Source organism: Triticum aestivum, chromosome 4A (assembly GCF_018294505.1).
Source record: "Triticum aestivum cultivar Chinese Spring chromosome 4A, IWGSC CS RefSeq v2.1, whole genome shotgun sequence".
Classification (NCBI taxonomy): domain Eukaryota; kingdom Viridiplantae; phylum Streptophyta; class Magnoliopsida; order Poales; family Poaceae; genus Triticum; species Triticum aestivum.
In genome coordinates, this window is record NC_057803.1 from 612,279,211 (window position 1) to 612,304,390 (window position 25,180).

The following is a 25,180-nucleotide window of genomic DNA, read 5'->3' on the forward strand; positions in this document are numbered from 1 at the left end:
TCAGTTCTATGTCTCAATCTGACACTGCATGAATTTATATTCTTGAAATATAATCATAAAACTTTGTGCTATCAGTAAAAAAAAACTTTTATCGATGTTAAACAGCACAGTTTCCTTCTCGCCAAAAAGCATTTCCATCAACATACATTGAAATTCCAGTCAAAGGACTATAGAGGAAACAGAACTACTCCCTCCGTTCCAAATTACTCGTCGTGGTTTTAGTTCAAATTTGAATTAAAACCACGACGAGTAATTTGGAACGGAGGGAGTATATATATACCGTTTCTTATTCTTACAAGTATATCAGCAAAGCAGTAGGTATTTGCAACTGTCTAATGCCACTCTGCTCTAAATTGCTATGCACATTGCTGTCCACAATCCACATTGCTGTCAGTGGATATTAACTTTACTGAGGTTAATTGCATCTGTGCACTGAACTCACTGTGATTCTTTATCTGAAGCTAAACTAATATATCTTATGTCAGTTTCTACGGACTGAGGAACTATCTTTAGCTTTCCAACGAGACTTCTACTAGCCTTTTGCTGTTAGTGCATATGATGCTAATGTTGGTGCTACTTTACCAAAGGCACATCTTACTAGAAAACTGTTATAAAGAATGCTAGTCAAATAGGTGCAGCGGGCAAGATCCCTGATATCTTTCCTTTACCTTTCAACCACATCTAGTATTCAAAATAGATCATTGTAGGGATATACATAATACATCCACATTGTACTTCTCGTTTGATCAGTCAGTTCAGTTTGTGGTTTGAAGATAGCAAGTCATAATAGTGCCATGGACCGTAGTACTATTTAGCTTAAGCTAGCTTTGTGTTGATGCCAAATAATAAAATTGAAATGTTCATCTGCAGAAGGGATATTGTAATTTCTAAAGGGAGGTTTTACCTTAATTGTCAACGTCTTATGTATTTGGTGTCAATCAGTTCACTGCACTTGCTGTTCCACATATTGGCGGCAGCATGGAAGTTTAACACAGAAACCTATTCTTTTTCTCTTACATATTCAAACTATGCTAGCTGTTACAAGCATGAAATGAAATTAGAAAAAAATAACAACTATAATACCACATTTTTACTTTAAATATGAAATAATATCTACAATTTTAAATATCTTATGGAAAATGTACGACCCAATTTGTCTTTTGGCATTTGGAATCCAGCTAAAGGCTACCAGATAATATATCCAGTACCCGCTTTCCTGAAACATGATTTGTAGTGCATGATACCTTCCCTATGTTCTGTAGTAGCCTGGAAGGACACTTACCTAACATTCTACCTGATAGGTCCCTCTCAAATAGCTATGTTGTAGCTGGCCAAGCAGGCATCACTATTGTTAGTGATGCATGCTAGGTCCCGTTACAGATGGCTTATTGGCTGATGTGTAAGTGATTCTGTCAACCTAATTTCTCCAACACATGTTGTTTGCGTTCTGCACTAGCTAGCTTGCAATTGTAACACTTTCTAAGGATATTTAGCTTCAACACATGCAATTCTTTCGTTTTTTCTTCATAAATTGACCTGTAATCTGTCAAATCATACATGCGTTGTGATGGCACTACCCACAACCAGTTTTAACCACTGGACAGTACTCCCTCTCATTGCAGTATGTTTGTTTTGACCAGTAAACTTGCCCCTTTTCATCAGTATTTCTGTACCAATCTCCTTGATCCGCTTCTACAAATATCTGGAGTGCGTGTGTTTGCTGACTCTATACCAGTCCATGAACTATTGAAGGAATAACATTCACTGCAGGAAGGGAGCACACTGACATTGAATGAAAATTTGACCGACAGGAGGAAGTGCGGCCATAAGAGGGTATCCATTGTTACTTTTGCAGGTGGGAGCCTCCAAGTGGAGAACAGGTAAATGAGAGAGCTCATGCAACTCATCTTTCGTCATCAGTTGAGGCTAGGTAGGAAACATATATATCACCAGACATTGGCTGCTTAAGATAATACAAACGTTCTTGATACATCTTCCTGGTTAGGAAATGATACCATCGAGAGCAAATTACTTCGTGCTGATCTATTTGTTAGGTAAGATAAGATTACTTCTCTTTTGCTTCCTCCACTCGGTTTCTTTGATAGAGTTTTGAAATTACTGAACGCTTTGAAAAGCATGACTCATGGCAGTCCTCGAAGATAGAAAAGCTGGCTGATGGCACCTCATTGACTAATTGACTAGTGGTACATAGTAGCCTTCAGCGGTTCAACTAATTTGCCTTATTTGGGCGTAGCTTCCAGGCTTGGCAAGGCTATATAGCTAGCAGTCACAATATTTTTTATAGTAGCATCCACATTTTGTTGAAAATAACTTTGCATCTGTACCGTCCGTACAAATTTGTGGATTTCGTCAAGGATACTCAAGCTATATTGGCACTTTATCTTTGGAAAAGCATATTACTTTTCAAAAGGCAAATGATGATGCACACTGAGATAAAGTGCTGCATGTTCATCCCACCTGTTGCATGTCCACTGTTAATATGACCTAAATTTGTGGGTCCCTCCACCCCCAACTCAATTACAATCATTATTTGCAATTAGTTTGTTCAAAAACTAACATATATATATATTGATCTTAGTAACTCATGAAGTCCTAACTCCCTATCTTAACTCACAAAACCCGCATATGGAGTGTCGCATCGCCAGGCTGCTACCTTTGTTTTTAAGCTGAACTTGTTACCTGCTATACCTTTTGAATTCAGAAGCTCATGCACTCCATTTCATTTCACTTCGTTTCCTGTAAATCTATTCATCATACTTTACCTAATAAACATTTGCTTGTGGAGAGACATACCTATAATTTCTATCCCAGTGTATATTCGCCACCTTTCGTCCCACCTTCTAAAGCCATATATTTAGGCGATTTAAGCAGCTTCTTTTTGTTGGAAAAGGTAGGCGGTGAGATCAGCATCGAGCACTAGCGGCCACCAGCAGATGCATGTGGACCACAGCACCATCATCATCCAGTACCACGGACGGATGGCTGGCCGTGCAAGTCAGTCCACTTCGTACGACGCAAGGTGACTTTTCAGGTATAAGTAGCCAGTGTCCTTAGCTTGCAAGCCTGGGCTCTTAACCGAGTAGCAGGCAGGACTGACTCAAGTACCAGAAGGCCACCTGATGGGTATGAATATGCCACAAGGTCTCACGCCTGCTCCTGCATCCATGACCATCCCGATGGCGCATTCCTCACGGCCGACGTTGGGGTTCCCCCTCGGCACGGCGCTCCTGCTCCTCGTCATCTTCTCCCTCAGCGGCATCTTCTCGTGCTGCTATCACTGGGACAGGCTCCGCTCCCTCCTCTGGTCTCGGCATCCCGGCATGCTCCAGGAAGGCCCACACACCGTCATCTCAATTGGATCGGCGCCGAGCAAGGCTGCCTCCGAGCACAAGGTAGCAGCAGCAAGCGATATATCTGTTTAAAACTTATTTTCAGTTTTGACACCGTTCTGGAATATCATCTATCTCTTGCAAACCTCAGCTGATGATTAGTGGCCCTGTGCCTCCTTGTTTGCAGAGCGAGAAAGCAGGAAAGGAGTGCGGGTTGCCCGTGATCATGCCAGGGGATAACATCGCGAAGTTCTACGCGAGGCCCTGCCCGCACGAGGCGTGTTTAGCTGCAGCAGCAGCAGAGAAGGGCGAAGTCGAGGTGCAAGTCAGATGTTCAGTTTCGTGAGACCGTCAGTATCTGTATATGAAATCGTAGTTAGGTGCTAGCGACTTATGATTGATAGATAGATTGTATATACGCGAGCGACTTATGATTGATGGATTGATTGTGTACTAGCATGCATTTTGACAGTTTTTAAGAAAAGAGGGGGAAAAATGAGAACCTTTCATGTGCAGATATGCAACCCGAATAGTCCAGAAAAGGCGATTTTGGTGTCAACAAACTAGCTGAATATTTATTTTTCTTGTCATGGAACTTGTTGAATGCTATGAAATTTGGGATCTTTCTGTTAAGGGGGGTGGATGTCATTTCAGGAAAACCAAGAACAGTTCATAGTAGCTTCTTTTTGAAATTATCAGGGAATTTGTTGGTGTCTGTTCTTTCTGTGAGGTTTCTGAAAAGGAAAAAGAGAGTAAATTAGATTGCTGCTCAACCAAATAGCGTCTGTTTTTTCTGTCATGTGGTGCCCCACCATACGTAGTACTCCCTTCGTTCCGAAATGTAGGTCTTTGTAGAGATTCCACTATCAACTACATACGGATGTATATAGATGCATTTTAAATGTAGATCCATTCATTTTGCTCCGTATGTAGTCCATCTAGTGAAATCTCTATAAAGACTTATACTTTAGGAACGGAGGGAGTACGTACGTCGTCATGCCCACTGAAGAACAGAAGTACAATGACATAATCTGGCATATATATATGCACGATGGAATTGGATGGGGACATGGTCCTAACATTCATACCGGCTGGGAATTGTGATGAGTGCAGGATTAATTAAGTCCGCCCATGACATAGTCTCATCCGTCCTTAGGCACGAATACAACAAAGGGCGTGTTTGGTTGATCAAAATTATTATTAAGAGGTACCTCTTGTAAAGGTCATTTTCATCTCCTCTGGTGGTGACAAGTGGAACGCATGTGTGTCACTTGTCGCAACTAGAGAGCCTTCTCGTATTTTTTCTCACGCGCAGGGAGATGAATGGGTTTATTTGTGTTTTTTTCATATATTTATTTTCCAAAATGATTTATCCCTCGAACCGTTCGTCCAAATGACGAACCGTTTTCACCTGTATTTCTCGGGTCGAGATCTTTCAAAACTAAATCAGTTGATAGGATTCAGTGAATTTTTTTAGACGAAACTTTTGCTCCAATACTATTTAAACCCATACTTGAAAATTGTGTAGAAAAAAAGTACTCCTACTAACCAAAACATATATTTTAAAAATGTTAATCATGGAAACTTAATAGATTTAAATGTGTAAAAACAACATTCGTGATGTATACGAAAAATGTGCAATGCATGTGAAAATGTAGGTATGTATTGAAAAAACTAAAAACAAGAAGAAGAAAGAAACAAAGGAAATCGAAGCAAAAAAGGAAAAAGGAAAAATAAAAAAAAATAGAAATCTAAAGAAAACCCAACAAAACCATACAAGAACAATAAAAAAGCTACTTAGAACCCCAGGAAAAACAGCGAAAACCATAGAAGAAAAAGAAACGAAAAAAAGCTGAAAACCGGATCAATCCAGCCAAACAGCATAAAAACGCCTGTACAGCTACCAGCGCAGGAGGCTACAGCCTGTTTTTTCTTTTTCTGTTTTCTGTTCTTGTTTTTTGCTTTATTTTTGTACCTTTCTCTATACTTTAAACTATTCTAGATATATATACAGAAAACACTCTTCAAAAACACATTTGAAAAATGTTGAACAAGTATTACAAAATGTTGAACAAGTATTTGAAAAATGTAGAATAAGTATTACAAAATGTTGAACAAGTACTTAAAAAATGTTGAGCAAGTATTTGAAAATTTTGAATAAGTATTCCAAATGTTGAAAAAATATTTCAAAAATGTTGAATAAGTAATAAAAATTGTTGAATAAGTATTTGAAAAATATTGAACAAGTATTTGAAAATGTTGAATAAGTATTAGAAATGTTGAACAAGTTTGAAAATGTTGAATAAGTATTAAAAATGTTGAATGAGTATTTTAAAAATGCTGAACATTTATTAGAATAACTGTTGAATAAGGATTAAAACGTTGAATACATATTAAAAATATTGAAAAAGTACTTGAAAACGTTGAATAAGTATTAAAAAATGGTGAATGAGTATTTAAAAAATGTTGAACATGTATTTGAAAAACTGTTGAATAATTATTAAAATGTTGAACAAGTATTTAAAAAATGTTGAATATGTGTTCGGACAATGTTGAACATGTATACAAGAAATGTCGATCACTTTTTTTTTGACATATACAAAAATATAGATTGAAAACGAGAACAAACATAAGAAAAAACAAAAAATGGAGAAGAAATGTTAGATGTGTATTTGACAAATATTGTTGACATATACAAAAAAGTAGAATAATAACGAGTAGAACAAACAAAACTGAGAAAATAAACATAAAGAAAAAAGAACAAAGAACAAAGAACAAAGAACAAAGAAACAAAAGGCAAAAAAGAATGGGAAAATGGAGAAGAAAAAAAGGGAAAAATAATCGAAATAAAAGAAAGAAAAAGGAGAATAAAGAAAAACAAAGAAAATAGAAAGGAAATAAAAAAATCTGTGAAAACTGAGAAAGAAACGAAAAGAAAAATGGCTCAAATGCATAAAGAAGGTCGTGCCCCTAGCTCTAACCACAAACAGAATGTGAGCGTAGTGGCTAGTCGTGCCGTCTGGTATCCTTTGCGGCCAGGGATCGATCCCGACAAATAGTTGCCGCGAACAGCAACAACCCAATGGAGCAAGCGAAGTGATTCCTGGGCTAGCTATTTCAAGATCTCTCGAGGCAAACTTAAGAATAAAAGAAGTGGCGCTTTTTGCCCATGTGGATCGCGAGACCTATATATCACTGAGATGGAAGCAAGTCTCGCTTGAAGGATTTCCTGTGAGCTATAGTATCGGGCCAACCCATATTCGTTCATTCTTCGCTTGCTCGCCTCTGGTTCACTGTTCTCTTCGGTTTTCTCTGTTTTTCTCTTTTCATTTTTCTTTTTTTTTCTTTTCAGGTTTTTTTGGGTTTTCTATTTTTTCTTTTTTTTTCACCGGGTTTTCTTCTTTTCTTTCTCAGAATTTGTTGTTTTTTTCTTTCCTTCTCTCCTTTTTTCTTTGTTTCAATGTCTTTTAGTTAATATTTACCATATATTATAGAAAAAAAATCTTAATTCCTACTCGTCCTCGAGTAGGTAAATGATAAAAACAAAAATTTTGTTGTGAAATGCTACCCAACATGTTCTCAATAATGTAATCATTTGTGGTATGAATATTGGGAAGCGAGTGATTTAAAACACTAGTTCTTTGATTTGATATCAAAATGATAATATGAAGAGTGCTAGAAAGTAATCATTGTCTTTCAAAATAGAAAATGCTAAAGATGCTATTTGTAAACCGAAAGTGTCCTTTTGCTCCCGAACTCAAATGAGCTTGATGAACAATCGATTTTTTTTAAAAGAAACTATTTTTTGGTCACAAAACATTTACCAAAGTTTCAAGTGTTTGCACAAATTCATCATTGAATCACATTTTTGTAAGGCATGAAAAAAATCAATGCTCCAAAATGCTTTTGAAAGTAGCATTTTGGAGTATCAATTTTGTTGTTTTTTGCCACGGATTCCAGAAATGTGATTCCATGACGAATTTTTGCAAGCACTTAAAACTTTTGTCAATATTTGTCATATTTTTTTAGAATTTTTTTTGAATTTACTGTTCACCCGAGCTCATTTGAGCTCGGGCTGAGAAACTCTACGTCCTTGCTAAACATTAATCATGTAAGCATGACATAGTTCGGCCTTCCTAACATAAAGTATAAATCATGAACACCCCAAAGCCAAACCAAGCTTTTGAATCATACTTTTTCGCACTTCAGCCTTTTCAACTTCACTCAATAAATGAGCGTGAGTGGTGGACTTAGCACTTTGGATGGCAAAGATAATGATGAATGGGGTTAGCTAACTTGGTGTTGTCTCCTTAGGGCATCTTCAGCCGTTGGCCCCCGCAGGACGCATAAAAATCACCCCCTGGGGGCGAGCCGGCGATATACTCGGCGCTGGGGGCGGTTTTGCGCCCAGTCGTCGCCCCCAGCTCGCCGCCAGGCGCCGAAATTGGCCCACTTTGTAGCCCAATTTCGGCGAATAAAGGGCCCATATGGGCGAGAATAGGCCCATATTCGGCGTGGTTTCGCCGTGTCTCGGCATTCAATTATCAACACAATTATTTCTTATCACATATTTCATCACAGAAAAATCAAATACTTCAACAAAATAGTACAACAACAAATAGTTCAATACAAATTATATAGTTCAACAAATAAAAACTCGTATTTCATCACACGGCGTCCCCCTTGAGCCTCCATAGGTGCTCAAAAAAATCTTTCTGCAGTTGATGATGCACCTGTGGGTCTCGGATCTCCTGACGCATACTGAGATAGGCAGTCCAAGTTGCCGGTAGCTGGTGATCAACTTCGGCTAGAGGACCCTGCCTGTAGTATGGTTCAGTGTCAAACACTGGGTCTTCTTGCTCGCTCTCGATGATCATGTTGTGCAAGATGACACAGCAAGTCATAATCTCCCACATTTGATCTTTGGACCAGGTCTGAGCGGGGTACCGAACAACAGCAAATCGAGATTGGAGCACACCAAATGCCCGCTCGACATCCTTCCTGCAAGCCTCCTGAAGCTTCGCAAACCAGGCGTTCTTGCCTTCTGCCACAGGGTTTGAAATCGTCTTCACAAATGTCGACCATCTCGGATAGATGCCGTTAGCTAGATAGTACCCCTTATTGTATTGGTGCCCATTGACGATCTCGAAGTTCACCGGAGGAGAATGGCCCTCAACGAGCTTAGCAAAAACAGGAGAGCACTGCAGCACGTTGATGTCATTGTGAGTTCCTGGCATACCAAAGAAGGAGTGCCAAATCCAGAGGTCCTGTGTGGCTACCGCCTCAAGCACCACACTGCAACCGCCTTTGGCGCCTTTGTACATCCCCTGCCAACCAAATGGGCAGTTCTTCCATTTCCAATGCATGCAGTCGATGCTTTCAAGCATCCCAGGAAATCCTCTTGCTGCATTCTGGGCTAGGACCCGAGCAGTGTCTTCCGCATTGGGTGTTCTCAAGTATTGTGGCCCAAACACTGCCATCACTGCCCGACAGAACTTATAGAAACACTCTATGCTGGTGGACTCGGCCATGCGCCCATAGTTGTCGAGTGAATCACTGGGAGCTCCATATGCAAGCATCCTCATCGCTGTCGTGCACTTCTGGATGGAGGTGAATCCAAGAGCACCAGTGCAATCCATCTTGCATTTGAAGTAGTTGTCGAACTCCCGGATGGAATTCACAATCTTGAGGAAGAGCTTTCGGCTCATCCGATAACGGCGCCGAAATGTTCTCTCGCCATGAAGTGGAGCATCGGCGAAGTAGTCGGAGTAGAGCATGCAGTAGCCTTGGAGAGGATGCCGGTTCTTTGCTTTCACCCGCCCCGGCGCCGAGCCACCTCGCCGCGGCTTTTCATTGCTCGCCAGCAGCTGGGCGAGGGGGGCGAGCACCATGAGATGCTCTTCTTCCTGGACGTCGGCCGCGGCTTCCTCCTCCAGCAGCGCGGCGAGCTCTTCCTCCTCATCCGAGTCCATCGCCGAGACAGGCAAAACGCCGAACACCTTGCGCTCGGTGGGCGTGTACCCGCCGTTAAACCGCGCCTCCGCGGCCGGAAATGGCGGCCGGAAATGCCCAGCTGCTATGGGAGGGGCTGCCACGGTGAAGCGCTACTATTTGCCGGCGGGGAATGGCTATTACCGGAGTAGGGCAGCGGCCGTCGCTGGGATATAGCTAGTGGTGGCCGAGGGCCGGGGGGTGCGAGGCGAGTCGGGGAAAAAAACCCTCGACTTTTCCCTTATCGGTGTGGGCCAGGCGTGCTTTTCCCTAGCGCTGGAGCCCCCAACTGCTCCCCAGCGCGCCGGGTTTGGCCTGTGACCGCCGGGCGGAAAAAAGGTCCGAACCGGCGATTTTCGGCGTCCTGGGGGTGCGACTGGGCCGTTTTTTCGACGCCGGCGCCGAAAAAGTGGCCTGGGGGGGGGGGGGCTGTTGGGGGCGCAGCTGAAGATGCCCTTAGAATTTGATGGTAGGATGTGAGTTCGTTTTTGAGCATTTATGTTTTCTTGAGCCTAGGATGCCTAAGAGCAGGCCCATAGGCCCATATATCGAACAAATTGATGTGCGTAAGTATTCAGGTTGTTGGGCGTGGTTTCTTTTCCATCCCGTGGATCGTTTTCCCCATACTTATAGGTGGAATAGCCGAATAGGGGTTAATATGGGCAACCTTAATGACAATTTTAATTGTGATGAACAGATCAAAAAAATTGAAGGAACACATCATGCTTTATTAATACTAGCACATACGCCCGTGCGTTGATGTTGGGATCTACGGTAGGGTGCGTCGACTGCAAATTTAAAATTTCTTACGCGCAGAACAACCAAGAACATGCTACGGAAGATGGATCACAGTTCGTTACCACTAGACGCGCAGTGCCGTGCAGCGGAAGAAGAGTTGAGGCAGCGCGTCCGCGTAGATCGTCTCCTCCTCGTCTGATCTCCCTCGTACAATCGGTGGTCGGTTCCCACGTACAGGTTCGCCGGAGCGGCGCAAGTGCACCGCCTCTAACGGTATCCGCGCGTGCAGGAGGAACGTCGTGCGGCGGACTGCTAGGTCTGATCACACAACCGGCAGCGAGTGGATGTGTCTATTCGCAACACATGCAAACCCTAGTGACAGCGCCGAAGCGATCAGCCCATGAGTGTGCCGCACCTCCACTATATATATAGGCGTCTGTCACGGGCTTAACACTTGGGCCTCGCACGGACCCTAAAGCCCATAAGTCTACTCGGCCACAATCCGAATACTTTCAAAAAATATTTTGAATTGCAAAAGAAGTCATTAATTCAAAAATGTTCATAAATTTCAAAATTGTCCCTTCATTTTGAAATGTTCTTGAATTTCAAAAAAGTTAACATATTTAAAAATATTCACATAGTAGAAAACGTTCCTAGGTTTCCAAAACTGTTCATGAATATGAAAAATTGGGCCGAATTTCCAAAGTTGTTCACGGATTTGAGTAATATTCTAGGATTTCATAAATTGTTCATGGATTTGAAAAAGTTCTGAATTAAAAAAATGTCCATCAATTAGAAAATTGTTTTTGTCAAAACATGTTAATAGATTTGAAAAATGTTCTCGGATACCAAAAAATGTTCACATATTTAAAAATGTTCTGAAATTTACAAAATGTTCATGATTTGAAAGATCATTCTTAGATTTCAAATTTTTTTCCAAAAATTCTAATTGCTCACAAATTTAAAAATGTTCACAAATTCACAATTTTTAAAAATTGTGAATTTTAAAATTGTTCGCAAATTCTAGTTTTTTTCATGTTTTCATAAAATGTTAATACTTTCTAAAAATGTTTGTGATTAAACTAAATATCACAAATTTATAAAAGAAAAGAAATAAGAAACGAAAAATGGAATGGAAAAATAAAAAACAAATAAGAAAAAATTGGAAGAAAAACAAAAGAAATAACATAGAAAAAAGGCCTGGGGAGGTTCCCAAAACCGGAATAGGGAGTCTCCTAAAATTGTCTACTTGGGCCGGCCTACTATCGAGTATAGAGGTCGCAAGGGTATCCCGTCTGCATTCAATAGAAGAGTTGTATATGATGCAATCAGAAGGTTTTGTCAATCCAAAAGGTGCTAACAAAGTGTGCAACCTCCAGCGATTCATTTATGGACTGATGCAAGCCTCTTGGAGTTGGAATATACGCTTTGATAGTGTGATCAAAGCATATGATTTTATACAGATTTTTGGAGAAGCCTATATTTACAAGAAACTGAGTGGGAGCTCTGTAGCATTTCTGATATTATATGTGGATGACATATTGTTGATCGGAAATGATATTGAATTTCTGAATAGCATAAAAGGATACTTGAATAAGAATTTTTCAATGAAAGACCTCGGTGAAGCTGCTTATATATTGGGCATCAAGATCTATAGAGATAGATCAAGACGCTTAATTGGACTTTCACAAAGCACATACCTTGATAAAGTTTTGAAGAAATTCAAAATGGATCAAGAAAGAAAGGGTTCTTGCTTGTGTTACAAGGTGTGAAGTTGAGTGAGACTCAATGTCCGACCACTGCAGAAGATAGAGAAAATGAAAGTCATTCCCTATGCTTTAGCCATATGTTCTATCATGTATGCAATGCTGTATACCAGACCCGATGTGTGCCTTGCTATTAGTTTAGCATGGAGGTACCAAAGTAATTCAGGAGTGGATCACTAGATAGCGTTCAAGAACATCCTGAAATACCTGAAAAGGACTAAGGATATGTTTCTCGTTTATGGAGGTGACAAAGAGCTCGTGGTAAACGGTTACGTCGATGCAAGATTTCACACCGATCCGGATGACTCTAAGTCACAAACCGGATACATATTTTTATTAAATGGTGGAGCTGTCAGTTGGTGCAGTTCCAAGCAGAGCGTCATGGTGGGATCTACATATGAAGCGGAGTACATAGCTGCTTCGGAAGCAGCAAATGAAGGAGTCTGGATGAAGGAGTTCATATCCAATCTAGGTGTAATACCTAGTGCATTGGGTCCAATGAAAATCTTTTGTGACAATACTGGTGCAATTTCCTTGGCAAAGGAATCCAGATTTCACAAGAGAACTAAGCACATCAAGAGACGCTTCAATTTTATCCGGGATCAAGTCAAGGAGGGAGACATAGAGATTTTCAAGATACATATGGATCTGGATGTTGCAGACCCGTTGACTAAGCCTCTCTCACGAGCAAAACATGATCAACACCAAGACTACATGGGTGTTAGAATCATTACAATATAATCTAGATTATTGACTCTAGTGCAAGTGGGAGACTGAAGAAAATATGCCCTAGAGGCAATAATAAAGTTGTTATTTATATTTCCTTATATCATGATAAATGTTTATTATTCATGCTAGAATTGTATTAACCGGAAACTTAGTACATGTGTGAATACATAGACAAACAGAGTGTCACTAGTATGCCTCTACTTGACTAGCTCGTTGAATCAATGATGGTTATGTTTCCTGACCATAGACATGAGTTGTCATTTGATTAATGGGATCACATCATTAGAGAATGATGTGATTGACTTGACCCATCCGTTAGCTTAGCACGATGATCGTTTAGTTTGTTGCTATTGCTTTCTCCATAACTTATACATGTTCCTATGACTATGAGATCATGCAACTCCCGAATACCAGAGGAACACTTAGTGTGCTATCAAACGTCACAACATAATTAGGTGACTATAAAGATGCTCTACAGGTGTCTCCGATGGTGTTTGTTGAGTTGGCATAGATCGAGATTAGGATTTGTCACTCCGAGTATCGGAGAGGTATCTCTGGGCCCTCTCGGTAATGCACATCACTATAAGCCTTGCAAGCAATGTAACTAATGAGTTAGTTGCGGGATGATGCATTACGGAATGAGTAAAGAGACTTGCCGGTAACGAGATTAAACTAGGTATTGAGATACTGATGATCCAATCTCGGGAACAGAGATACCGTGTGTGGTGCCCCCCTCCATAGATTTCCACCTCGGTCATATCGTTGTAGTGGTTAGGCGAAGCCCTGCGTCGGTAACTTCATCATCACCGTCATCACGTCATCGTGCTGACGAAGCTCTCCCCCGACACTCAGCTGGATCTAGAGTTCGTGGGATGTCACCGAGCTGAACCTGTGCAGATCGCGGAGGTGTCGTACCTTCGGTGCTAGGATCGGTCGGATCGTGAGGACGCACGAATACATCAACCACATTGTCATAACGCTTCCGCTTACGGTCTATGAGGGTACGTGGACAACACTCTTCCCCTCATTGCTATGCGTCACCTAGATGGATCTTGCGTGTGCGTAGAATTTTTTTTAAAATTACTGCGTTACCCAACAGTGGTATCAGAGCCAGGTTTATGCGTAGATGTTATATGCATGAGTAGAACACAAAGGAGTTGTGGGCGTGGGTATATACATATTGCTTGCCGTCACTGACGATGACATGTACCTAGGGTAGGGTAATGGGCCTGACCTAGACGCCCTTCCCAAGGACGCTACCCAACTGATCATTCAAAGAACAGTAATTTCCACCAACTGGAATCACCTCAGAGTGCAACCCACTCGACCAACAACTCCACTCAGATAGCCCAATTCCATTCGACCAGTACACCATCACTCGACCATACAAGAAACCACTCGAAGTACAGAAGATCTAAAGTCACTCAGGATGGCAATGGTCAGGCGTTCACTCTGTAGTGTTAATGATCATTTATATGACTTTATTGCTGTGCACGTACGCCTCACCTTTATGTACATTGAACTCCTTGTAACATGGGCTGGCTGGGGTCCTGGTGCACTCTATATAAGCCACCCCCACCACTGAGACAAGGGTTCGCACTCCCTGTAACTTCACGCATAATCCAGTCAACCGCCTTAGCGCACCGAGACGTAGGGCTGTTACTTCCTCCGCGAAGGGCCTGAACTCGTAAATCTTGCGTGCACAACTTCATCGTAGCTAGGATCTTGCCTCCTCTTACGTACCCCCTAATCTACTGTCAGACTTAGAACCACGACAGTTGGCACCCACCTTGGGGCAGGTGTCTTAGCGACTTCTGGTGAGGTTGCGATTTTTCCTAGTCCTATCATCATGGTTTCCGGTGGAGGTTTGGCTGAGGGCCGCGAGATCCGTCTCATCGTGCTTGTTTTCATCACCGACGACTCCGCTTGGCTTCAGGAAGCTCCCCTCGACGTCGAGGCGCTCCCCGTCCGCGGAGTGACCCACTTTCAGGCGTGCGCCCACGGCGTCCTTCTGCGGTAGCCGTCGACCCAGTATCGGTCGGTTCCCGCAACATCTTCTCACTTCGCCGCTCGACGTCGCAAGCGATCCGGTCGATCACGGCTTCAGCGGTGGATCAAGCATGCGGTGGCTCGCCGGACGGCCACCCCTCAAGTCGCGGCAATCAAGCCCGACGAATCTCTCTACGGGCTGTTTGACTTGTCAACTAGCTCTGTCGAGACCCTATCCGAGTGTGACAGCAGCAACCCCGCGGCACAAGTCCTGATGGTCGACACGCCGCACAACCCGCCTGGTTTCCACCGTAGCGATGGCGGCAGTGATCCGTCACACGTTCATGAAGATTATTGTCCTCAAGCCCTTACTTCACAGTAGCGAGAGGAGCTGCATCGCCGCAATTTGGAGGCACTCCACACTCCCATTGTTAGGGAAACCTCCAAGGCTCGGGCCTTGGAGACCGCGCGCCTGGCCACACTGGCTGAGCGCGCGCGACTGGAGAATCTCCAGCGTTCACTCGACGACCGCTCCCGACGGCTGGTCCCAGAATCCAGTCGACGACAGCCGCAATTGTTTCCCACCGAGCATCAGGTATACCGTACCCTAATTCAGAATCTTACTGCTGCAACCCGCATAGAAGCGTCAATCCAGCCTTCCCAATCATAGGTTGGAAGGGGTTTGATGAAGATTAGAGCGCTGCTCCGTGCAGCGGCAGAACAGAACACATCAGTTTCTCAGCCGCGCAATAGGATCCATAGCATATCTATGGTTGCGGACACTGTCCAGTCAGCCCACAACCCAAGATCGCCTCCATGGCGTGAGGGCCGTGGGCACTTCTACGTCTTGAGCTTGCGTTGGTTTTCCCCGAAGAGGAAGGGATGATGCAACAGAGTAGCGTAAGTATTTCCCTCAGTTTTTGAGAACCAAGGTATCAATCCAGTAGGAGGCCACGCTCAAGTCCCTCGTACCTGCACAAAGCGATAGCTACTCGCAACCAACGCGATTAGGGGTTGTCAATCCGTTCACGGTCACTTACGAGAGTGAGATCTGATAGATATAATATTTTTGGTATAAAGATGCAAAGTAAAAAGTAAAAGCAAAGTAAAAAAGCAAAGCAAGATTAAAGTGATGGAGATTGATATGATGAGAATAGACCCGGGGGCCATAGGTTTCACTAGTGGCTTCTCTCAAGAGCATAAGTATTCTACGGTGGGTGAACAAATTACTGTTGAGCACTTGACAGAATTGAGCATAGTTATGAGAATATCTAGGCATGATCATGTATATAGGCATCACGTCCGTGACAAGTAGATCGAAACGATTCTGCATCTACTACTATTACTCCACTCATGGACCACTATCCAGGATGCATCTAGAGTATTAAGTAAAAAACAGAGTAACGCCTTAAGCAAGATGACATGATGTAGAGAGATAAATTCATGCAATATGAAATAAAACCCATCTTGTTATCCTCGATGGCAACGATGCAATACGTGCCTTGCTGCCCCTTCTGTCACTGGGAAAGGACACCGCAAGATCAAACCCAAAGATAAGCACTTCTCCCATGGCAAGAACTACCAATCTAGTTGGCCAAACCAAACGGATAATTCGAAGAGACTTGTAAAGATAACCAATCATACATAAAAGAATTCAAAGAAGATTCAAATATTATTCATAGATAGACTTGATCATAAACCCACAATTCATCAGTCTCAACAAACACACCGCAAAAAGAATATTACATCGAATAGATCTTCACAAGAGAGGGGGAGAACTTTGTATTGAGATCCAAAAAGAGAGAAGAAGCCATCTAGCTACTAACTATGGACCCGAAGGTCTGAGGTAAATTACTCACACTTCATCGGAGAGGCTATGATGATGTAGAAGCCCTCCGTGATGACGGCCCTCTTCTGGCGGAGCTCCGGAACAGGCCCCAAGATGGGATCTCATGGATACAGAAAGTTGCGGCGGTGGAATTAGGTTTTTGGCTCCTGTTCTGATCGTTTGGGGGTATGTAGGTATATATAGGAGGAAGGAGTACGTCGGAGGAGCACTGAGGGGCCCACGAGGCAGGGGGCGCGCCCTAGCGGGGGGGGGGGGCACCCTCGTGACCGCCTCTTTGACTCCTTGGAGTAGGTGTCGGTGTCAAAACCGGCAGATCTCGGGTAGGGGGTCCCGAACTGTGCGTCAAGGCCGGATGGTAACAGGAGACAAGGGACAAGATGTTTTTACCCAGGTTCGGGCCCTCTAGATGGAGGTAATACCCTACTCCTGCTTGATTAATATTGATGATATGGGTAGTACAAGAGTAGATCTACCATGAGATCAAGGAGGCTAAACCCTAGAAGCTAGCCTACGGTATGATTGTATGTATATATTGTATATCTATCGACTAGCCTGGCCTCGATTTATATAATGCACCGGAGGCCTAGGATAACAAGAGTCCTAGCCGAATACGCCGGTGGGGAGAAGTCCTTGTCTTGACCGCCAAGTCTTGTGGAATCTTCCTTGTATGCGGCAGCCGTCCGAACTGGCCCATGAGTATACGGCCACAGGGGTCCTCGGCCCAATCTAATAGATCGGGAGAAGACGTGGTGAGTACCCCCTAGTCCAGGACACCGTTAGTAGCCCCCTGAACCGGTCTTCAAGTTAGGGACGCTCCTCGATTCTTCCGAACTGTTCTTCATCTTCGGTTGCCGGTCTTGAAAACTGGTTCACCAAATCTTCTTTATCTTCGATCTTGAGGATCGCCGAAATGCATTCGACGAGTTTACACGTTGAGTATCCGAGGAGCCCCTTTAAGTTTCGGGCCTTTATCAATGCCTTGTTTATTTTTATGCCACACCTCGGGTTTGAAGTTGTTCCCGGAGGCAGGGTCCTCTTGCGTCCGAGCTCCAACGCCGGACTGCATTCGAGGTATCTTTTGCAGCCGAGCACCTACGCCGGACCGCTTCCCAGCTCTAGCGCCAGAATGTATCCGAGCTCCAATGCCGGACTATGTATCCGAGCTCCAACGCCGGACTGTATATCCGAGCTCCAACACCGAAATATATCCGAGCTCTAACGCCGGACTGTGTCCAGGCTCCAATGCCGGACTATATCCGAGGTGTCATATCACCTTGGTTCAAAAAAGTTGAAGGAGTTTAGCCGAGCTTAATGCCGGAAATGCCCTCTATGGAGCCAGCCACTAGCGCCCGAGCTTTATGCCGGACTGCTTCCGAGGTGGTGCACCACCCCGACTATGGGCCGATTTTTTGTCAATATTTTTTATTGGTGCAATTTATTCTCTGCTGAGATATATAGCCAGTAGCTCTCAAGGTGTGTATCGGTCTAAAACCCGAGATGCACCTGAAGGATGACGTAAGACCGCTGATCCCAGTAGCCGCTGAGACTCAGGTTGATTTGCAAAATCGGCCTGAGGATCAAGTCCAAGCTCGGCAGAATACTTTGGGACACTAAAAGCGGCATGCTCAGTCCTCGAGACTCAGGTTGGGTGCGGCCGACCAACCTGAGGATCAAAATCTCCTCGGAAACTATATTGCACATAAAATTTTCTGTATTGGACAAGCAATGCAGTAGCCCCCGAGACACTGGTCGGGTGGCAACACCAGATCAGGGGATCAATGTGCCCCTTTAATATTTGTAAATAATAAGCCCGAAGCCCAGTAGCCCCCGAGCCTTAATGCGGGCACGGGTGGCCGAATTAAGGATCAATATCCATAGTAAAATCACAAATTATGTGTGATGACTCTATGTATCCAAGTACTTTACATCATTAATGCTCGGATCCGCATTGTACAAAACTTTGTTGACCGACCATCGGCTTCCACCTCCTCGGCCAGTAGCCGAGGAGTGCTTGTCCTACTTTATAAAGCCTTTATGAGGGCAAAGATTTACAACAAACAAGGCAATCTGGCTATACGGTTTTATAAACAAAGGTATGCAGAGAGTTATATCACTGTTTAACAGAAGAAATGTCTTCCAAAGAAAATAGTCCCGCTATCGGTTCCTTTCTTTGGGTTGTCATGCTAAGCATGATTATTAAACCTCAGCTCTAATGTAAGAGCAAAATATTAAGGATTTAGTTTGGGAGGCCAGTTAATAGCCCCGGTAGTGTTCGGCGACAGTCGGGGCCAAGCCGTAAACACTTCGGCCAATGTTATGAATGGCCCATCATTTAACATAGTCATCGGATCGCTGACCAGTTTACGCTTATTGTGAAAGTCAGTTTTTGGCTTTCTCCACTGAGGTGCTTAACCATGTGAGCTGGAAGCACAATCGCAGTGGTTCTCCCTTTGCATGCCTAGCCGAACAAAACGGAACGTAGGAAGCAAGTACAGGAGCCGGGCAACCCAACTATTGACCGAAGACACAATTCGAAACCGATGTATATATAGCAATATCTGAGAATGTTTTTGCCGAATACCTAAAGGTGTCCGGCGTTGCACTGCGAGACTAATGCTGGAACAACACAAATAGTTTAAAAGTGCCAAAAGCTTGGAAAACCAAGAAACGTCAGTAAAACATGACGTTCGAACAATATCAAGTGTTCGGTGCCAATCCGAAAGTTGGTCTTAGAAAAAAGAAGTGCTTCTGTCATGCTTTAACATGATACATCCCATCTCAAGACTTCGAGCGGGTCAGCCTACGGCTTCAACCTCCTATCCCGAGGGCGGAGTACTTCTCATCAGGCCAGTTTAGCAAACTAAACTCTAGCGGCTTTGAGAGAGAAATTAGGCTCCCCGGCTAGTGACTGCATACTCGTGTCGAAAAAAGGAGTGATAAATAATAATAAAACTTTGCAACGACTAAGAAGAAGAACACTTATTATAAAATGGCTCAAATAAACTTAAGAGCCCCCAAGTGACTTGGGTAGAAGAATGATTGCATGTACCGAAGTACTTATATCATATCTATGTTCAACCGAACTTTAAACGCGTCTTAACCGACCGTCGGCTTCTCCCTCTTCGGTCGAGGACCGAAAAGTGTTATGTACTCCATCGGTCGAGAATATCGACAGTGTTTCCAATAACCAGGCAATCAGGCCATAAGGCTGTAACAGACAAAGCGCGCTCAGGGAACTTATGCTATATTACCGTGAAGTGTAAGAAGCATCTTCGAAGAAAATAGTACCCCCACCGATACCTTTCTTCGGTGCTCATTATTATTATGAGACTTGTGCAATAGATTTTTTGTACTCATGAGTTCCGTTGTGTGCCGACCATCATTGAATAACTATAAGAGCGCTAGCTTTCGGCTTCACCCAGTCTGAGGTCCGGCTTGGGTGACCCGATCGTGACAATCGCAGAGGTGCTCCCTTTACTCCCTAGCCGAACAATCGGGAACGTAGGGGTAAACACAGGAGCGAGGCAACCCAGATTGCAAATCGCTTAAGTCAATATGGTGCATATTGTGGCGTAATACACGAACAAGGAACGAAGCCGTACAAGTATAATCATATGCAACAGGAAAAGCTTCATAAAGGAAGCCCCCAAGTAAACGGGGTATTTGAATTTATGCGTCACAAGCAAAGTTTGGACAAGGAAATTATTTTACAAGCAACTTTTTTCCAAAAAAGTATAATGCTTGGTCGAACCGAATGCAAGTTAGAATTTAAAGCTTTGAGCATGAAAGCGACTTAGCTGGTTAATGTGTTCGGTATTGATGACGCGGTCCGAGCTTGATGCGGGACAAGGTGCCATCCCCCAAGCCGGTCCCGAGGTGGCGGAGCAAAGAGCTCGGCACTCCGAAGTGGTGACATAGCACGGTCAATGCAGGCCGGCAGAGTGATGCCGAAGTCCCCGGCATGGGGTAATGAAGTGTTGACGAAGCCCCCCGTCCAGCTGAGGTGACGCCAAAGGATATAGTCCGGCTGGATCATTTTCCCGTGCCACATAAAATAGTGCAAACCGGAGATAATAGTAATAATAATAATAAAAAATCATTGCATAATCAATAATTTATGCAAAGTGAGTAATAAAAGAAATATGGCCTGGCGCCGAAGTCAATGTCGATGCAGGGCGTCGGCATGATGCGGTAAGGGCGTGGTAAAGCCTGAATTCACAGGTCGGTCCGAGTTCCGGATGCGGCATTCGCCGGACTATGTACGGAGACTGACCGGACCACCATGCGACCATCGTCAATGCGACCACCATTTGATAGACCTGTGTACATATGATGGATAAACCAGAGTAATAATTCCTTGGGAAAAATTGGACCCAAACAAGCAAAAAATACTAGGATTAATAGCATCTGGTTTATTTGTTGTAGCAATCCGAAGGAAGGTGATTCCCAAAATTGGGACTCGATCCGCACACCCGTTACCGGAGTAGGTTGATGAAGAGATGATGAAGCCCCCGGTCCAGCCGAGATGTCGAAGTAGGTCGACGTGATGGACACCGGCTTAGAGGAGCAATAGTGCGGCCCTGCCGATGCAGGTCGTGACGTGGTCAATGCCGCCTTGTTGAAGTGACCGTGCGACGATGCCGGTGTGCCCGCTCCGTGTAACCCGTGGGGCGGCGATGTTGGTGATGATTTATTCTTTGCGATGCCGAACTGTTGTTCAGCTTGCCGAGGTGATGATCCGAAGAAGTTGAGCTCGGCTCAACAAAGTGACGACGTGTCTAGCGCAGGTTGGCAGCCGTGGAGCAATATTGCCGGACTGGTTTGACACCAGCATGATGTTGAAGATCATGTTCAAAAGATTTTAGTGGGATGTGTTCGGGAACAAAACACAATACCCCATACAAAGCTTCCTTCAAAAAGGATGTCCGAAATCCCGTTCATAAAAAAGACGAACTCGGGTCGGATTCGTTTTCGTGCAGAAAACAGATCCGAAAAGTGATGCACTAATCGGAAGGTTCCCGGAGTTTGGACGGTCGGATCGAGCTGAAATTTGGAGGGCTGGTAGATATAGGAATTCCGCAGCCGATCAACGGTTGGATCTTGCAAAGGATGTCCGAGCTAGAAGCTGGACACCACGCCCTAAACTCGTCCGGATTCCCGTCCAGATTTGATAGGGCTCCGGTATATCGCGGATTGCCAGAGATTCCTCCATCGGAACTCGACGAAATTTTGCAGGGTTGTTGTAGACCCAATTCCGCACAATCCCGCCAAAGCAATCGTTAAAACGACACTTGAGGAGGCGGTGGCGGCGGATACAATTTTGCTGTCCAGAAAAACAACACGGTCGCCTGAGGGCAATGTTGACGTTGAGCCCCCGGGATCCTTGGATGATTCCTCCATGATCTTGATAGAGATCGGAGTTGACGTTGATGAAGGCCCTCATCCAAACATGACGATCGGAGATAGGGCGCAGTCCTTGGTCGAACCAAGGTGACCAGTTGAGCTGGTGACGAAGATGCCGAAGTCGCAGTTGATCTGCAGGCGAGCCATCGACCTTTTGCCGAACACATAGCGGAACTCTTAATGAAAGCACCAATGTCGGTGTCAAAACCGGCGGATCTCGGGTAGGGGGTCCCGAACTGTGCGTCAAGGCCGGATGGTAACAGGAGACAAGGGACACGATGTTTTTTACCCAGGTTCGGGCCCTCTCGATGGAGGTAATACCCTACTCCTACTTGATTAATATTGATGATATGGGTAGTACAAGAGTAGATCTACCACGAGATCAAGGAGGCTAAACCCTAGAAGCTAGCCTACGGTATGATTGTATGTATATATTGTATATCTATCGACTAGCCTGGCCTCGGTTTATATAATGCACCGGAGGCCTAGGATAACAAGAGTCCTAGCCGAATACGCCGGTGGGGAGAAGTCCTTGTCTTGATCGCCAAGTCTTGTGGAATCTTCCTTGTATGCGGCAGCCGTCCGAACTGGCCCATGAGTATACGGCCACGGGGGTCCTCGGCCCAATCTAATAGATCGGGAGAAGACGTGGTGAGTACCCCCTAGTCCAGGACACCGTCAGTAGGGTCCAAGTCTCCTGGATCACGTTCGGTGAGAAAATCACGTCCCCGAAGATTTTATTCCGTTTGGACTCCGTTTGATATTCCGTTTCTTCGAAACACTGAAATAGGCAAAAAACAGCAATTCTGGGCTGGGCCTCCGGTTAATAGGTTAGTCCCAAAAATAATATAAAAATGGAAAATAAAGCCCAATATAGTCCAAAATAGTAGATAATATAGCATGGAGCAATAAAAAATTATAGATATGTTGGAGACGTATCAGGCATCCCCAAGCTTAATTCCTGCTCGTCCTCGAGTAGGTAAATGATAAAAAAATAATTTTTGATGCGGAGTGCTACTTGGCATAATTTCAATGCAAATCTTCTTAATTGTGGTATGAATATTCAGATTCAAAAGATTCAAGACAAAAGTTTATATTGACATAAAAATAATAATACTTCAAGCATACTAGAAAAGCAATTACGTCTTCTCAAAATAACATGGCCAAAGAAAGTTATCCCTACAAAATCATATAGTCTGGCTATTCTCTATCTTCACCACACAAAATATTTAAATCATGCACAACCCCGATGACAAGCCAAGCAATTGTTTCATACTCTAACTTTTTCAAAACTTTTTCAATCTTCACGCAATACATGAGCGTGAGCCATGGATATAGCACTATAGGTGGAATAGAATGGTGGTTGTGGAGAAGACAAAAAGGAGGGGAAGATAGTCTCACATAAACTAGGCGTATCAACGGGCTATGAAGATGCCCATTAATAGATATCAATGTGAGTGAGTAGGGATTGCCATGCAACGGATGCACTAGAGCTATAAGTATATGAAAGTTCAAAAAGAAACTAAGTGGGTGTGCATCCAACTTGCTTGCTCATGAAGACCTAGGGCAATTTGAGGAAGACCATCATTGAAATATACAAGCCAAGTTCTATAATGTAAAATTCCCACTAGTATATGAAAGTGATAACATGAGAGACTCTCTACTATGAAGATCATGGTGCTACTTTGAAGCACAAGTGTGGCAAGAGGATAGTAACATTGTCCCTTCTCTCTTTTTCTCTCTTTTTTATATATTTTTTTATTTTGGCCTTTTCTCTTTTTTTATATGGCCTCTTTTTATTTTGGCTTCTTTGGCCTATTTTATTTATTTTTTTATTTTTCGTCCGGAGTCTCATCCCGACTTATGGGGGAATCATAGTCTCCATCATTCTTTCCTCACTTGGGACAATGCTCTAATAATGATGATCATCACACTTTTATTTTTTTACAACTCAATGATTACAACTCGATTCTAAAACAAAGTATGACTCTATATGGATGCCTCCGGCGGTGTACCGGGATATGCAATGAATCAAGAGTGACAAGTATGAAAAAATTATGAATGGTGGCTTTGCCACAAATACTATTTCAACTACATGATCATGCTAAGAAATATGACAATGATGAATGTGTCATGATGAACTAGATGGTGGAAAGTTGCATGGCAATATATCTCGGAATGGCTATGGAAATGCCATAATAGGTAGGTATGGTGGCTGTTTTGAGGAAGGTATATGGTAGGTGTATGATACCGGCGAAAGGTGCGCGGTATTAGAGAGGCTAGCAAAGGTGGAAGGGTGAGAGTGTGTATGATCCATGGACTCAACATTAGTCATAAAGAACTCATATACTTATTGCAAAAATCTAGAAGTTATCAAAGCAAAGTATTATGCGCATGCTCCTAGGGGGATAGATTGGTAGGAAAAGACCATCGCTCGTCCCCGACCGCCACTCATAAGGAAGACAATCAATAAATAAATCATGCTCCGACTTCATCACATAACGGTTCACCATACGTGCATGCTATGGGAATCACAAACTTTAACACAAGTATTCATTAAATTCACAACTACTTAACTAGCATGACTTCAATATTATCACCTCCATATCTCAAAACAATTATCATGTTTCAATCTTTTCTTAGTATTCAACACACTCAAAAGAAAGTTTCACAAATTTTGAATACCAAGCATATTATTATTAAGAAAATTACCATGCTATTAAAATACTCTCAAAATAATTTAAGTGAAGCATGAGAGATCAATAGTTTCTTTAAAACAAATCCACCACCGTGCTCTAAAATATCTAAGTGAAGCACATAGAGCAAAATTATAACGCTCAAAAGATATAAGTGAAGCACATAGAGCAAAACTACTTAGCTCAAAAGATATAAGTGAAGCACATAGAGCAAAACTACTTAGCTCAAAAGATATAAGTGAAGCACATAGAGTATTCTATCAAATTTTAATTCATGTATGGCTCTCTCAAAAGGTGTGTACAGCAAGGATGATTGTGTCATACTAAGACATAAAGACACAAATAATACAAGACGCTCCAAGCAAAACACATATCATGTTGGTGAATAAAAATATAGCTCCAAGTAAATTACCGATGGAAGTGGACGAAAGAGGGGATGCCTTCCGGGGCATCCCCAAGCTTTGACTTCTTGGTGTCCTTTGATTATCAAGGGGGTGCCATGGGCATCTCCAAGCTTAGGCTCTTGCCACTCCTTGTTCCATAGTCCATCAAAAGAATTCACACAAAACTTGAAAACTTCACAACACAAAACTCAAAATAGAAAACTCGTGAGCTCCATTAGCGAAAGAAAACAAAATACCACTTCAAGGTACTGTAATGAACTCATTC

The 25,180-nt window shown here is 43.3% G+C and overlaps 1 protein-coding gene across 6 annotated transcripts; it reads left to right on the top strand.

Moving 5' to 3' along the window:
* Window positions 1-263: 263 nt before the first annotated feature.
* LOC123087549 (uncharacterized protein At5g65660) lies at window positions 264-3,945 on the top strand. 6 transcript variants are annotated; one of them, XM_044509588.1, is made up of 5 exons: window positions 264-1,930; window positions 2,006-2,054; window positions 2,912-3,052; window positions 3,163-3,413; window positions 3,538-3,945. In XM_044509588.1, exons 3-5 carry the CDS (start codon window positions 2,959-2,961, stop codon window positions 3,694-3,696), a joined length of 504 nt encoding a protein of 167 aa, XP_044365523.1. In that variant the 5' UTR covers window positions 264-1,930; window positions 2,006-2,054; window positions 2,912-2,958; the 3' UTR covers window positions 3,697-3,945. The 6 variants fall into 6 exon arrangements, with proteins under 6 accessions (XP_044365523.1, XP_044365522.1, XP_044365526.1 ...); XM_044509587.1 differs by having other exon boundaries at window positions 2,916-3,052; XM_044509591.1 differs by having other exon boundaries at window positions 264-1,880.
* Window positions 3,946-25,180: the final 21,235 nt, after the last annotated feature.